Source organism: Heterocephalus glaber, unplaced genomic scaffold (assembly GCF_053883595.1).
Source record: "Heterocephalus glaber isolate CG9 unplaced genomic scaffold, H.glaber_assembly_v1.0 deba00001610, whole genome shotgun sequence".
Taxonomy (NCBI): Eukaryota; Metazoa; Chordata; class Mammalia; order Rodentia; family Bathyergidae; genus Heterocephalus; species Heterocephalus glaber.
This window is the reverse complement of record NW_028258381.1, coordinates 36,315,447-36,330,764: the sequence shown is the minus strand read 5'-3', so window position 1 is coordinate 36,330,764 and position 15,318 is coordinate 36,315,447. Positions and strand designations below refer to the sequence as shown.

The 15,318-nt window shown below is 46.4% G+C and overlaps 1 protein-coding gene across 1 annotated transcript in view; it reads left to right on the top strand.

Moving 5' to 3' along the window:
- Sdk1 (sidekick cell adhesion molecule 1) overlaps positions 1-15,318 on the top strand; it is an 827,695-nt gene that overhangs the window by 693,791 nt on the left and 118,586 nt on the right. The window contains 2 exon segments of the mRNA XM_087195944.1: positions 13,111-13,220; positions 14,796-14,946. Of these exon segments, the coding sequence (XP_087052070.1) occupies positions 13,111-13,220; positions 14,796-14,946 (261 nt within the window).

The window sequence follows — 15,318 nt, the reverse complement described above, 5'->3', positions numbered from 1 at the left end:
TCCACAGGCTGAGCACTTGCTGGGCTCCAAGCCTCGGCCAGACCGAGGTCCTAGAAACAAGCAAAGAGCCTGCTTTCATGGAAGGGGAAAGAGAGCCACAGAAGAAACCAGAAGCCAAGGCCTCATGGCAGAAGCCCTGCCTCAGAGGGAGCTCATACATGAAGACTTTCCCTCCAAAGGTGCAAAATAGATAAGCTGTCTTAGGATGTTGCTGTAGAGTCTACACCCTGTGAATATAGTCACAAACCCCAGCTTAGGGTCGCTCAACTTCTGATTCTTTGGCTTCATGATGGTGGGAAAGCCATTCTCTTCAGGATACCATATTGCCATTGCTTTTTTGAGATTGTGTCATTGTCTACAAATGCCCATCTGTGTGTGTACATGAGGGTTGGCACCTTATTATAAAGCAGACCTTCTGTTAGATGGCTCTGCCCAGCTGGAGGCTAATGGAAGTGTTCCGAGCATGGTGAAGGCAGACGAGTCTAAGTGTGACGTATGAGAGGTCAAGTGTATTAAATGTGCTTTCCACTCAAGTTATTTTCAACTTAGAATGAGTGTATCAGGACTAACCCCCTAATAAGTCAAGAAGCCAGTAGAAGAGTTAAAAGTAGCAAATCGAGCATTGTCAATGCTCTGAAATGCTCATGGTTCCTTGGATGGGAGGCTTTTCCTTCTGTCCCTCACTGTCTCATCTTATCTGGGCTTGGCTGTTTGTAGGATGGAACTAGCTGGTCCAGCTTGGATCTGCATAGCCACGGACAAGCCCCAGGGTGGGGGGATAGGACAACAACTGTTAAAGCACAGTGGGTACTTTATGAAGGGTGCATTCTTCAGGCAAATGGTTGTTATGTATGGGGTTGGAGTGTCTTCAGAGCTGATTGTCAATGGGGGTGAGTAACAGGGACCAGGGAGTCAGCCATGCTGGGATGAGTAGGGAAACACCAAGCCTCAGTTTCTCCATCACATCATTGGGAGACTAAGGATGCACTTAAAGTAAGAGCCTAGGACTGCCACATGCCCGGCACTTACTAAAGGGAAATTCATAGTAATAAAAATAATAAACCCAAGGCAAATGTTTGGCCTCAGAGGACAGGGTGTGTCTGGAGGAGAGCCTGGGCAGCCAACAGAGGCTGAGCCCTAGAAAGCACCTGGAAGATCAAGCTACCACCAAGGCAGGTTCAGGCTGGTGTCTGGGCCCAAAGCCCATACCAGGTCAGCTCCATACAGGATCTCAGAGGGGAGATGGGAGAGGGGAAACAGGAGGCATGGCCATCACTGTTAGTAGAGAAGCAAGGTGGGCTAGCTTCCCAAGAGTGCAAGATCTGTAGCCCAGGATGAGCCCCCAGGCCTGGGGCAGGAAGCAGCCTGAGCTCAAATACCCAGAGTCGAGATAGTGCCTGTGACGTGCCAAGGAAGCCACGAAATCCTACCACTTGAAATATGTGAAGTCAGCTGTCCTATTTCCTTTTCCTGGTAGAAAATAACTTCAGGAAGGCAAGGAGGCTTGCCTGGGCTCCCAGGCTTCCCCTGGCCCTCACTGAGGGGCATCGCTTCAGAGGGGCTTGCCTGTCCCGCCTCCACCCCACCCCACCCCCACAGCAGAGGTGGCAGTGCAGCCACCCTGGCCTGGCTGTGTGTGAGGAGCTCACCCCAGTGGGGCCGAGGGGCTCTCCCATGGCTCATTTTGTCACAGAAACATCCTGTATTTATTTGCTATGTCATTACTGTTTGTCCTCCCAGGACATCAGCTTGGTGAGAACAGGGCCTACCTGCCCAGGCCTCACCACAGAGAGCGGGGCTTGTGGGCGTAAGGGAAGTACCAGGAAACACCTATGGAACAGGAGAATGGGTCGCTACGTAGACACCACCTGGGGATGGAAACATCCCTGCCTTTCCAAGCACATTCTTTGGTTCCTCAGCTGTCCTCCTGGCTCCCCAGGGCCCTCTAAAGGTAGAAAGTGACTCCGTGAGTCACATCTCCCTTGGGGTTCATAGGCCAAGCGCTTCTGTCTTCTTGCTCCAGGATCTGCAGTTGGGGCTGTCTCCCACCAATCAGATCTCTCTCCTCGCTATGGACGGATGTTAGGGCTGTTAGTGCCCTTTTGATAAGCATCTGTCAGCGTTGCCATTGTAATAAACCTTGACCATAGTTGAATTCCTTTTTCATAACAGGAAGAAAAAGAGTGACATTATTTTTGAGTAGTCTGTCGTGAGTGCATAGGAAAGCTGTCATCGGCTCTAATGGGTCCTTCAATAATAATGCGGTCATCTGGGTAAATTTGCCAAGACAGGCTTCATCTTTTGTTCTGGTATAATGTCTCTGCCTAAGCATTTAGGTACTATTGTGACAGGTGACAATGAAATACATACTCGGATATTTCAAAATGTTTATTGTTTGCTTGATTGTCCATAATAACACCCTTACAATGACTTTTTCTCTCATATTCCTCAACCAGCATAGGAAATATGTACAGGATGAATGATTTAAAGTGGCCTTTCTGTTCATTAGTCTATCAGATCCTTTTAGGTCCTATTAGGGGACTCTTAAAACTATGCAGGAGAGGAAAATACTGCAGCGTAAGTGACAACTCAAGTAGGAACGAGGGAAGCATTACTACAAATGTCATTTCTAAGAAACAGAGGTCAATGCATACATAAATCACAACTGTCAAACCAAATTAAATTTTATGAGAGTAACATTTTCCTGTTCTTTTTTGAGGACTGCTGTGAGCTCTAATCCTTTCATCCTAATTCTTTTGTTAGATTTTTAGATGTGCCTAGATGTTTCATTTTTCTGGTCATTTAGGTTTTATATTTGTTTCATTCATTCATCCATTCATCCAGCAAGTATTTATTAAGCACTGACTGTTTGATAGTCTTTATTGTTTGGGGTGACATGCTATATACTAGAGTATGAGGTAAAAATCCTCTACATAGTTCTTTCCTCTAGGAACGCACAACTTTTGTGAGGTGGGATATGAGAAGGAGGATTGAGGTGGGGTCTAATGATTGTTACCAAGGAGACTCATGAGGAATTGTTGCTGAGAGAGAGGGCAATCAGGGAAGGTGCCACAAAGTTGCTCCCTGAGAATAAATGGCATTTTCACGGGAGGGGACTTTCTAAACAGAGACCAATGGGAGAAAACTGAAGGCCTCTCTTATTTTAAAGTGAGGATTTTATTCTTGTTCTGTCAACAGATCACAAGACACATAGCATTGAAAGGCAGTTTAGGCTCGGCACCAAGGGCCCCACCTTGAGTACCCTGCCAGTTTCCAGAGGAGGGCAGTCCAGGGGTACACGGTGGCATCTGCTGGGAGAAGCTTCCTGCTAGGTTGGGCTCTAGGGAAGCACTGGACACGTGAGGGAGCCACTGTGGGGAAGGGAGGCCATTTCATGGGGGATGCATTTGGAAAATGGTGACTAGATTTCCCAAGGGCAGGTATTATAGACTAAATGTTTGTGTTCCCTAAATTCTGGTGCAGAAGCCAGGCCCATGGGGATGGCATTAGGTGTGGGACCTTGGGAGGTGATACAGTCTCAAAAGTGGAGCCTCACAAATGAGATGAGTATCCTTACAGAAAGGACCCAGGGAGCTCCCACCCTTCCTCCACCATGTGTGGCTAGAAAGAATACAGCCATGTGCACTGCAGAGAGGACTCTCAGCAAAACCTGCCCAGCACGGCATCCCGTCTCGGGCTAGAGCTCCTGCTGTCAGTGGGGTTTCTTATGGCAGCCTGAGCTGATTGAGACACAGCCAGGGTTCAGTGGGGTGGACCTTGGGCAGCCTGGGCCAGGACAGTGCTGCTGGACCGTGGGAGCCGAGAAGCAGACTGTGTTAGAGGAAGAGACTCAGAGATGTCTACACAGACAGGGATCCTTGGCCCATCACACATTCTGGCTGTGAACATAAACCCAGGACATTCTAAGACTCATCTTCGGGACACTAAGCTGTCCTGTGTAGGTGGATGGCAAGGGAGGAGTCCTCCGAGCTGGTAGCTATGAGGGACACCAGAGCCTGTGATGACAGCAGCAGCCAGGGTGGCTCTGACCCTTCAGTTTGTCCTACGGTAGTGAGGACAATCACATTCCCATGTTAAATCACCGAGCTAGCTACACCACCATTTAGTCCACACAAGAGGCCAGGACTCTGATCTGGGGTCTCTTGCTAGAAGGAGCCTTGCAGTTTCCTTTGTGGAGGGACATGCATAGGCACAGGGAAACGGTCATCACGTTGAGAGAAGGAGGCCAAAGACAATGTCATGTGAGGGTGTTGGGGTCAGCAAAGGAGAACCTGAGGGAGCGGAGGAGTCCAAGGGCAGAGATTACAATGGAAAGAACATGGTAGCAAATCGAGGAGCCATTGCACATTTCTGTGTCTAAAGACAGAGAAGTTTTTTTTTGGTCTAGTTGATCTTTTTTTAAAATTTTATTTCATTGGTACGTTTTAGGTGTACAGTACAATGACATTCATCACAGGAAATTTGCACCTTTACATAGTCTCTCTTGGTTCTTATTTTTCCCCCTTCCCCTGCCCTCCTTCAACCCCTCCGTGCCTCCCTATTTATGAAGACTGTTTACATTTTTCCATTTTCTCCTATTAATTCCTTTCCCTTCTTTCCTTTCCCCTACCCCTCCCACTTCCCCTTCCCCTTTGCCCCTTTTCTTCCTATTTCACATTATCTATTAAACCTTCTAGTCCTTATTTACACTTTCAGTTTCTTACACAACAGAAACTATTTGGTATTTACACATGTGTGTCCTATTTATTTCACTTAAGAGTATCACCTCAATTTGCATCCACTTAGCTATAAATGTCTCTGATTTTTAATTTTTTATGGCTGAGTAGTACTCCATTTTATTAAAAAATTTCTTTATCCAGTCTCCATTTCATGGGCATTTGGGCTGCTTCCAAGTTTTAACTATTATAAACTTTGCTGCTATGAACATGGGTGCACATATATCACTGTGGTATGATTCTTTTAATTCTTTGGAGAAGATCCCCAGCAGGGGAATAGCTGGGTCAAATGGGACTTCCAGTCCTAGTTGTTTGAGGTATCTCCATACTGATTTCCACAGTGGTTGCACCAGTCAACACTCCCACCAGCAGTGGAGCAGGGTTCCTTTTTTCCCAGAGCCCCGCCAGCATTTGTTATTGGTTGATTTCTTAATAGCCATTCTTTCTGGGATGAGGTAGAATCTCAGCATTGTGTTCATTTGCATCTCTCCAATGACCAGTGATGTTGAGCATTTTTCATATGTTTGTTTGCTATTTCTACTTCTTTGAGAAATGTCTGTTCATTTCAGTTGCCCTCTTTTGGATTGGGTCTTTAAATTTGGGAGTTCTGATTTTTTTAAGTTCTTTATAGATTCGAGATAGTAGACCTTTGTCTGAGGAACAGCAGGTGAAGATTATTTCCCACATTGTGGGATGTCTCTTCACTCTGTTGGTAGTTTCTCTTGCTGTGCAGAAGCTTTTTAGTAGATCCCATTGTTGATTGTTTGTGCTAGTTCACAGGCAACTGAGGTTTTGTTCATAAAATCTTTTCCTACACCAGTGTCTTCAAGAATTCTACCTAACCTCTGTTCCAACCAGTTCAGTGTTTCTGTTTTAATATTTCGATCTTTAATCCATTTCAATTTTAGTTTAGTGCACGGTGAGAGATATAGGTCTAGTTTTAATCTTCGGCAAGTTGAAACCCAGTTTTCCCAGCAGCATTTATTAAAGAGGCTATCTTTCCTCCAGTGAAGGTGTTTGGCTGATTTGTCAAAGATGAGGTGGGTGAGTGTGTCTGGAGTTGTTTCTTCATCTTCTAATCTGTTCCACTGGTCCTCCGGTCTGTTTCTTTGCCAGTACCATGCTGTTTTTATCACAGTAGTTTTGTAGTATAGTTTCAAGTTGGGGGTTGTAATACCCCCTGCCATGTCTCTGTTACCTAGAATTGCTTTTGCTATTCTAGGTCACTTCTTGTTCCAAATGAATTTCTGGATTATTTTCTCAAGGTCCATGAAGTATGCCACTGGGATTTCAATTAGGATTGCATTGAATCTATATAGCAGTTTTGGAACTATGGCCATTTTCACTATGTTGATTCTTCCTACCCAGGAGCGGGGGATGTCTTTCCATTTTCTGATATCATCTTCAATCTCTCTTTTCAGAGTGCCATAGTTTTCAGAGAAGAGGTCTTTGATTTCTTTTGTTAGGTTGATTCCTAGGTATTTCAGTTTTTTGGATCCTATTGTGAAAGGAATTATTTGCCCTATTTCTTTCTCAGTGAGTCTGTCATTGGTGTAGAGGAAAGCTATTGATTTTTGTGTGTTGACCTTGTAACCAGCTACTTGACTGAATTTGGTTATTAAGTCTAGAAGACTTTTGGTGGAGTTCTTGGGGTCTTCTATATAGAGTATAATGCCACCTGTAAATAATGACAATTTGATTTCTTCATTTCCTATTTTTATTCCTTTTATTTCTTTCTCTTGTCTAATTGCCATGGCTAATGTTTCCAGAACTATATTGAACAGGAGTGGTGATAGTGGACAACCTTGTCTTGTTCCTGATTTGAGTGTGAAGGATTTCAGTTTTTGACCATTTAGTATGATATTGGCTGTTGGTTTTTTGTAGATGGCTTTTATCAGATTGAGGTAGAGACTGTCTATTCCAATTTTTTGTAGGGTTTTTAACATAAAGGTGTTGGATTTTATCAAATGCTTTTTCTGCATCTGTTGAGATGACCATATGGTTTTTGTCCTTGGCTCTATTGATATATAGTGTATTACACTGATTGATTTGCGTATATTGAACCATCCCTGCATCCCTGAGATGAATCCCAGTTGGTCAGGGTGTATGATCTTCTTCATGATCTTCTGCATTCTATTTGCCAGTATCTTATTAAGGATTTTTGCATCTATGTTCATAAGTGAGATTGGCCTATAATTCTCTTTTTCGATTGGGTCTTTCTCTGCTTTGGGGATCAAGGTGATGCCTGCTTCCAGGAATGAATTTGGGAGTATTGCTTCCCTATTCATTTCATTGAAGAGTTTAAACAGTAATGGTAGTAGTTCCTCTCTAAATGTCTTGTAGAATTCAGCAGTGAAAACATCAGGACCTGGGATTTTCTTAGTTGGTAAGTTTTTAATTATGTTTTCAATTTCATTGAATGATATTGGGTTGTTCAGAATTTTTAAGTCTTTTTCATTCAACTTTGGCAATTCATACATATCTAGGAATCTGTCCATTTCTTCTGTGTTGTCCATCTTATTGGCATATAGGTTCTCATAGTAGGTATTGATGATCCTCTGGATTTCTGCTGGGTCTGTTGTCATTTCACCCTTTTCATTCCTAATCGCATGGATTTGGGGCTTTTCTTTCCTTTTTCTGATCAGGTTGGCTAAGGGTTTGTCAATTTTGTTGATTCTTTCAAAGAACCAGCTCTAGGCTTCATTGATTTTCTGTGTTGTTCTTAGTCTCCATTGCATTGATTTCTGCTCAGATCTTTATAATTTCCTCCCTTGTATGAGCTTTGGGTTGTCCTGGTCTTCTTTTTCTAGAAGCTTGAGGTTCAGTATCAGGTTGTTTAATTGGGCTGGCTCTGTTTTCCTAATGTGAGTATTCACTGCTATGAATTTCCCTCGTAAGACAGCTTTCGTTTTGTCCCGTAGATCCCTGTATGTTGTATTGTCATTGTCATTTAATTGAAGAAACTGTCTGATTTCTTCAAGTAAAAACAACGAAACAACCTGGAAAGATAGCAGGTGGCAGGGAAGAGGAGGAGGAATCCAGTTTGGGCTGCTTCTCAAAGCAGGCAACCTACTCACCGGCTACGACGGGTGGGTCAGGGAGAAGCCCCTGAATTCATTAGCCCTGGAACTGGCCTGCGGGCCTTGGACCCCTTCCTGGCTGCGCTGTGTTCTTGCCAGAAGGGTACAGAACCATCTGTCCCTCTGTCCCACGCTATACACCCTCCCTGCACCCTCCAGCATGGGGAAACTCCAGCTGGCTATGGCACAGGCGGTGCCACTTTGAAGGAGAAGTTCTACCTCTCTGTGGACGTTTCTGCCTGTGCAGGATCCTGCCAGTGGCAGGGTTCTGACTGAGCAGGATACAGTGGTTTTCACGTTTCCATGGACAGTATGCAGGGGTGTCTCTCCTTTCCCTAGAGAGCTGCTTCCTTCCTCCCTCCATCCCTCCTCCTCAGCAGCGGCAGCTGTTTTCTCCCTCCATCTGCAGAGGTACCCTTCCCTGAAGTTAATGATTGTCCTCTATGTAGCCATCAAACTTCTGGCCTCTGGGGTGATGAGCAGCCACAGAGCCTTGTGGTAGGAGCATACAAGATCCTTCCCAGGCCACCAGGTCCCCTGAGACTTCCCAGAGGCAGAGCTGAGCCAAGGTTTCCCAGTGCATGCAAGTCAAGTCTGATAGAAGAGAGATCTGGGACCCTTAGTTATTAAATGAATGCATATGTCTGAAGGGGCCCAGCCAGGTACCAAATATAGGCTAGACCTGGGAGGAAGCAGCAGAGCTATTGGTCCTCCTGTGGGGACACAGTAGGGTGGCAGGTCTCCTGTGGCTTAGTAGAGGGACCACGTGCTCCTTGATGGGGTTGAAGGACTTGCCCCCTGCTGAGTGGCATTTGAAATGTGTGGCATTTCTGCTTTTGTAATAAGTAAAATGCTGTTTGTTAGCTTTAAAAGAAGAAGGCAGGGAGAGCCTTTCAAAATCCCAGCCTCCCCAGGGGAGCTTCAATTTGTTTTATCTTTAAAGAGTTCTGTCTCTCTGTGTCCAGCACATTGTTAGTGAGCAGACAGACATTTACTTCCGGAATACTCCATGATGATGGTCTTGAAGTCTAACCAGTGATGCAGAGGAGACCAGTAAGGATTAGAGAATGTGGCCTCCTTACATAAAGATGTAAATCTTCTATTATAGGAATGTAGGTTTCTTCCCCAGAGGCCTAGAAGCAGTTAATTTTTGGTAATAACTTGGTTGTGGAACTGCATGCCAAGCAACCCATTTTTAATACCGATTTCTGAGTCGCTCACATGTTCTCTTGTGCATTTGTTCATGTGTTAAACAGGGCTGAGCACACTAAGTCTAGGTTGAACCTTGGGGGAGGTCCCAGAGGTACTGTAATAAGTAGGACCTTGCCGCTCCTCCAACTGACGCAGCAGTAAAAGCCTGCAGGGTAGAGAGGGTTGACACAGTAGCTCGCCTTGCGCCCCTAGCAGTCACACTTAGGCAGACTCTGGTGTTTTCTCTAAAGTCCTTTTGGCTTTCCAAGCAGATGGTCTCATTGCAACTATTGCAGCTCAGTGGGCATACCTGTGTTCCAGTAAAACTTTATTAACAACCACAAAGAAAGAAGTTGGATAGATTTGGCCCGTGGGCCAGAGTTTGCTGGCTGTTGGAGTCAAACCTTGTTTGAAAAGGTTACTGTGGGGTTTCTACCTTAAAAAATATAGCTGTGGCCAGGCATGGTAGTGCAGACCTCTGATCCCAGCACTCAGGAGGCTGAGGCAGGAAGATTACTAGAGCTGGAAGCCAGCCTGAGTTGCATGGTGAGTTGAAGGCAAGCATGGCCTTCATAGTGAAACACTGTCTCAAAAAAAAAGAAAGAAAGAAATATAACTGTATGTGGCTTACTGTTTGATTAGCCCAGAGTCTGTGATGTTAGAAGCTAGCTTTTGAAAATTGAAAATTGTTAAGCCAGAGGTCACAGTTGTATCACTTTTGTAACCAGTTTTATTTCTAACTTTCCCGTATTTTGGGTGTTCTTTCTTCCACTGATTCTGCATTGACTCATACTGTCCTCCCTCACTGATCACACACATTGTACGGGTATGCATCGCAGTTTAAATGCCTGCTTTGATGGGTATTGTCACCACTGTATGGAAGTGGGTAGAAAATGGCCTGATAACACGGATCAGGGTATCACATCCTGGTAGCTATAGGCAGAGTGAGGGAAAAGGGGCTACTGTTCACAGAGACTTCTCAAAGATGCCTGCTGGTACCTCAAGAAAGGTGGAAGAGGCAAGGGGACAGGTGTTTGTGACCATGTGATGCCTTCAAATGAGGACCTACCAGGATTGCCGAGGAAGCAGCAGGCAGGGCCAGCCAGAGCCAGGTGGACCCACCTGAGCTGCCCAGGAACCTGGCCCCATTCAGACTGATGTCTTACAGAAGGGAGGCCAGCAGGATGGGAAGGACAGGGATGTCTGACCTTGGGCCAAGCTGCTGCCCTTCTCTGTTATCCTAATTGCTTTGGATCTAGGTCTGAATTGTGGAACATACGCAGCAAAATAGAAGGATGCAGGTACTAGACATTCATTCCCCAGTGGCAGGTTAGGGACCCATGATGGGATAGTGACAGTGCGGCCTCAGAAGACTGTCATCCAAAAAGGATGGGGATTCAAGGCCTCATTGCCCCTCAGCCCAGCAGCATAGCAGGCACTTCCCTGGATCTTTGCTGACATCCTGCCAGGCGTTCTTCTCTACTCTCCTGTGTACCCAGAGCCCTAGGGCACCTCCCTTGTTCCCATGGAGGGCATCTCAGTCTTGCCAGTCCCCTTCTGCTCCCCTCGCTCACATAGGAGAAACACCATGAAGCCAGAGCCAGTGCTTTGACCAGCGCTGACCCTGCAGCAGCTCAGGGGGCCAAGAGCACACCCGGTCACATGGTGCCACAATATACACAGGGTCTGGGAAGCCTGACCCCTGTGAGTGTGTCCAGGGCCAGGGAGGCAGACAGACAGACTGAAGTGAACACACCAGGCATAGCAGCCAGGGCAATGGGCCAGGAGCACCCTCCAGAGCCCCGACACCCAGGACCCCAGCCTTCCTCCAGGGGAGAAGTCAGAAAGGTGGGCCAGAGGGTGAGAAGAGGCCAAGAAAAGAAGTTGCTTTGCAGAGGTAAACAAGCATCCACAGTCAGACCTTAGAGGCTTGAGGCATAAATTAAACTTGCCTGGCATCCGCTTCCCCCTTACGCAAGTACAGAGAAGCTAGGAAATAAAAAGCACACTAGTGGGCCCCAGAGACCAGGATGTGAGTGCGGTGCTGAGAACAGGCTGGCAGCAGCACGAGGGTGCTCTCCCCTCTGCCTCCAGCTGCTCAGACTGTGCAGCACCTTCACCCCGAGGTCCAGTTCAGCTGCCTTACTTCTTGAGAATCTGCAGCTGCTTCCTACCTACTCTGACCTCCAGATCTTTCTCTGCTGTTTTTGGCCAGCATCTCACATTTTATTTTAATGGGTATTTTTTAACTGAGGTGAAATTCACATAATATAAAATCCACCTTTTTTTTTTTTCTTTTTGTACCGGGGATCGAACTTGGGTCCCTGTACTTGCAGGGCAGGCAGTGGAACTGCTGAGCTAGATCCCTGGCCCACAATCCACCATTTTAAAGAGTACAGTTCACAAGTTAGGATATCCACTACCTCTAACCAGTTCTAAAACATTGTTGTCACCCTAAAAGAAGTCCAATACCTGATAGCTGCTCCGCACCCTTCCCTCTCCCCAGCCCCTGGCAGCCATGGCTCTGCATCCTGTCTCTATGGAAGGGACCTTCTGGATATCTCATAAAGGGAATTGTATGGCACACACGTAGACTTCCGGCTCTGGCTTCTTTCACTCAGCAGAATGTTTTGAGGTCCATCCACGTGATGGCCTGTGTCCACGAGCTGTTCTTCTCTGTGGCCCGTTGTGTAGACTATGTGTGTCTGTAACCAGTGGACATTTGACTGCATCCACCTTTTGGCTATGGACCTTGGTGTACAGGAGTTTGCTCATGACCCTGTTTTTAGTTCTGGGTTTGTACTAGATGTGGAAAAGCAAGGTTCTATGGGATTCTAGTTCATTGAGTTATGATCTAGTTCATTGACGAGCCATCAGCTACTTTCCTGGTTTTAGTTTAAAGTATTTAGAGCTTCCCACTTTGCTTTCTTCATTCTTCAGGAAGCAGCCGCCTACTATCCCCTCTCCAGCTCTGCAGTTTGCCAAGGTCCTCCTGATTTCTCAGGCCTCCCACCATGACTTGGCTGCCTGCAGACTGAATGAGCTTGACTCCTGTTCTGTCATTGAAGTCACTTATAAAGGGTCAAATGCAAGAGCCCTGGCTGATCCTAGCTTGACCTCAGTTTGTTTGGCCCCATATACTCTGTCCCCTGGGTCCCCCAGTACCATGCAGCCTCTCTCAGCCTGGAGTGTTCCTGCTGCGGGGATATCATCTGAGTAGAGGAATGCTCAGGGCCTTCTGGCTGGCCTGAGGCCATGGTGTCTCCCTTGTGCTCTCTGGCTGGGACACACCGGGTGGCATCAGCAAAGTGGAACCAGGGGTACGGCCGTATAGGCGTGAGCAGGAGAAGCCACGTCAGGCAGGTCTCAGTAACAGGAAACCACAAGGCAGAGAGAGAGGTGAGGCTGGGGTCAGGGGCCACCGGAAGTGGAAATGTCTTTTGGGCAGGTGGACAGGGCATGGTGGTCACAGAAGGGAATGAAAGGAACAAAACCACCAAAAGACATTTGGCAAGTCCTGAGGTTTGGGAGAGGTAGTTGCTTGGGGTGCACAGAGGCCACCCCAGGGGCCTTCTATGGCAGACGGGGAGAGAACAGATTGCTCTTCTCAGGTCAGCTCTGCAGAAAGCTTTGTCCTTCTCTGTATGAGACCTTCCTTATCCACAGCCAGCAGGGAGTCCTGCAGTTGAACTTGGGGGAGAGTATATGGGGCAGATGTGGGGAGAGAAGAAGCCCCTGTGGTGGAAGCAGATCCCAAGTCAATGTGCCTGTGCCCATGGCTTTGTCACTGTCCCATGTGGGATCCAGCGGAATCTCTCTGTGCCTCTCTAAGTCCTTACCTGTCAAGTGGGAGGAAGGACAAGCCAGTGGTCTGTGAGCCCCAGAGACACTCTCAGGTCCCGCCCTTGTTTGGCCCAGTCTTGACTGAGCTTTGCACTAAACCACGCCCCCCCAGACTGGTGGTGAGAAGACCAAGAGCCTGTATCTCCAAGGCACAGAAGGGTCTGTGCAGGACCCAGCCCACCACCACGCCCCAGAGGGTGCACCGGGGCAGCCTCAGTCCCCGAAGTGTGTCCAGCCAGCCTCAGGCTCCTTCTCCACAGGTTGGTGCCATCGGTGACGAGGAGGAATGGGTCTGCCTCTACGAGGAGGAGGACGAGCCCGATGCCCAGACTCTGGAAATCCCAAACCTCACGCCCTACACCCACTACAGGTGAGAGCATCCTGAGCAGGTGGCTTCTGTTGGCCAGAACAAACCCAGTTGTGCGTGTAAATTAGAAGTTCCCAAGTAGCAATCAAGAGTAAACCAAAACCTTAAGGAGCAGGCAGGACACACAGTTGAGTTTGATCATGTTATTTCCACCAGCACTAGACTGCAGAGTATCCTATAGAAAGGGCTCTCGGTTGTATTCAGAGCCAAGCAGGCTGTGGAGATGTGGCGCTTTTCTTTACTGAGCTGTCCAACGTCTTGGGGCCATTAACATGCTGTGTGCAAACAAGGCAGATGTCCTAGGAATATCCTTCTGCCTCCCTCTGCCTGGACCCAGGCATTGCTAGTTTCACCAATCAAGCACTTAACATGCCATTTAACCTTTTGCTTCTTGATCCTGAAACTTATCCAAGCAGTAAATCCTTGGCCTTAACAAAGGGTAAAGTGATCATGAGCTGTTAGTGATGTTATAACTTCCCGTAAGAACACTGAAAGAGATGAAATTTCCAGTTATCACCAGATGTTGAGTTTGATAATGTCATTGTTCTGCCAGGATGGATACATTTCATGAGATCAGGGAATGAAAGAATAAGAATTACTAATTCAGGGAGTAAAAGGTGAAGCACATTTTCTCAGTACAATATCAAAGCTAGAGTTTAAAAAAAACCAATAAGAGGCACGTTTCAGCATGTATTCATTTTAACATCTTTTCTAAGCTTAAGAGCAGATGAATCAGACATATTACACTCATTTTTAGAGAAAAACACTAGCTTAAAATGAGCTGCTGGGATTCAAGACTTGCCATGTGAAATTATCCAAAAGTAAAAAATTATTCCAAAGATCGGAAACTGTGATTAGAGATCACTGTCCCTATGTTAAATTCCTATAAACTTAAGGAACCTCTGTAATAAGTATGAGTTTCAGCACTTGGGATTTTTATTGTATATAAATTCAATTCAAATAATTATAGATATAAATAGAACAGAGACAAAACAGTAAAAGCATGAATGCACACCTTGAAAAACACCCATCCCCACCTCCCCTTGTAGATATAGAAACAGAGAGATCTGATTTGCTGGAAGTCGGGGGTCCTAGGGAGGATTCTGGCCATTGCTCTGCCTCTGGAACCAACAGAGAGTGGATGTGGGATGCCTTGGGTCACTAAAAGGGCTCTGGATTTTCAAACTGTCCTTTAGTAACAGCATTGTAACACTTAGTTCTGTTGAATAGCACTTGAACCTTAATCCCTAAGCCACTTCTTATACTAGGACCAGCCAATAGCAGCCAATGACGTGGGTGTCTGGCCATCTGCCCTATCCAGTTATGGGTCACTTGGGAATTTAATCTTGTTGAGTTGAAAACATTTACCCTGCTTTGAAAGTGGTTCAGAAAAAGGGCTGGCCAAATGATTTGCATTTTAAATGAAACCAGGTAGGAAGAGTGTGTCCTTGATCTATGGCCTTTGTGATATAGGTAAACACCTGCCCAAGCCCTTCTCTGAGAAGTGGTCCTGGGTGAAGTATTGTATGTTATTGCCTTTTGCTTTGGGGTGACTCTTGTCAGTGGCTTCTCCCCTAGATTTCGAATGCGGCAAGTAAACATCGTTGGTTCCAGCCCCTTCAGCCAGTCGTCCCGTGTCATCCAGACCCTGCAGGCCCCACCCGATGTGGCTCCCACCAGCATCACTGTGCGGACAGCCAGTGAGACCAGCCTGCGTCTGCGCTGGGTGGTAAGTTAGGATCTGGAAGAGGGCTGCGGGGCCGTGTCCTGTAGAGGCTATGGCTTGCCAGGAAATTCAGAGCTTAGCTATTCCTTAGTCGTGTCTTTTCTTCATCCAAACACATTGCAATTACACATTGCAATTACACATTGCAATTTTAGTGTAGGATCTAGAGCAGCCCAGGATATCACGTTAATTACCAGCATTCCTCCCTCTCTTCTTGGGGTGGGGGCTGCTCTTCAGAAAGGAACACAGACCTATATGTCTTTAAGCTCTGTCAACACAGAACCAATACTTGATAGTATTTCTAAGAGAGCCAGCCTGGTGTTTAATCAGAGAATTTTCCACAAAATTAAGGCAAAATGTATTAAAAGAAATTAT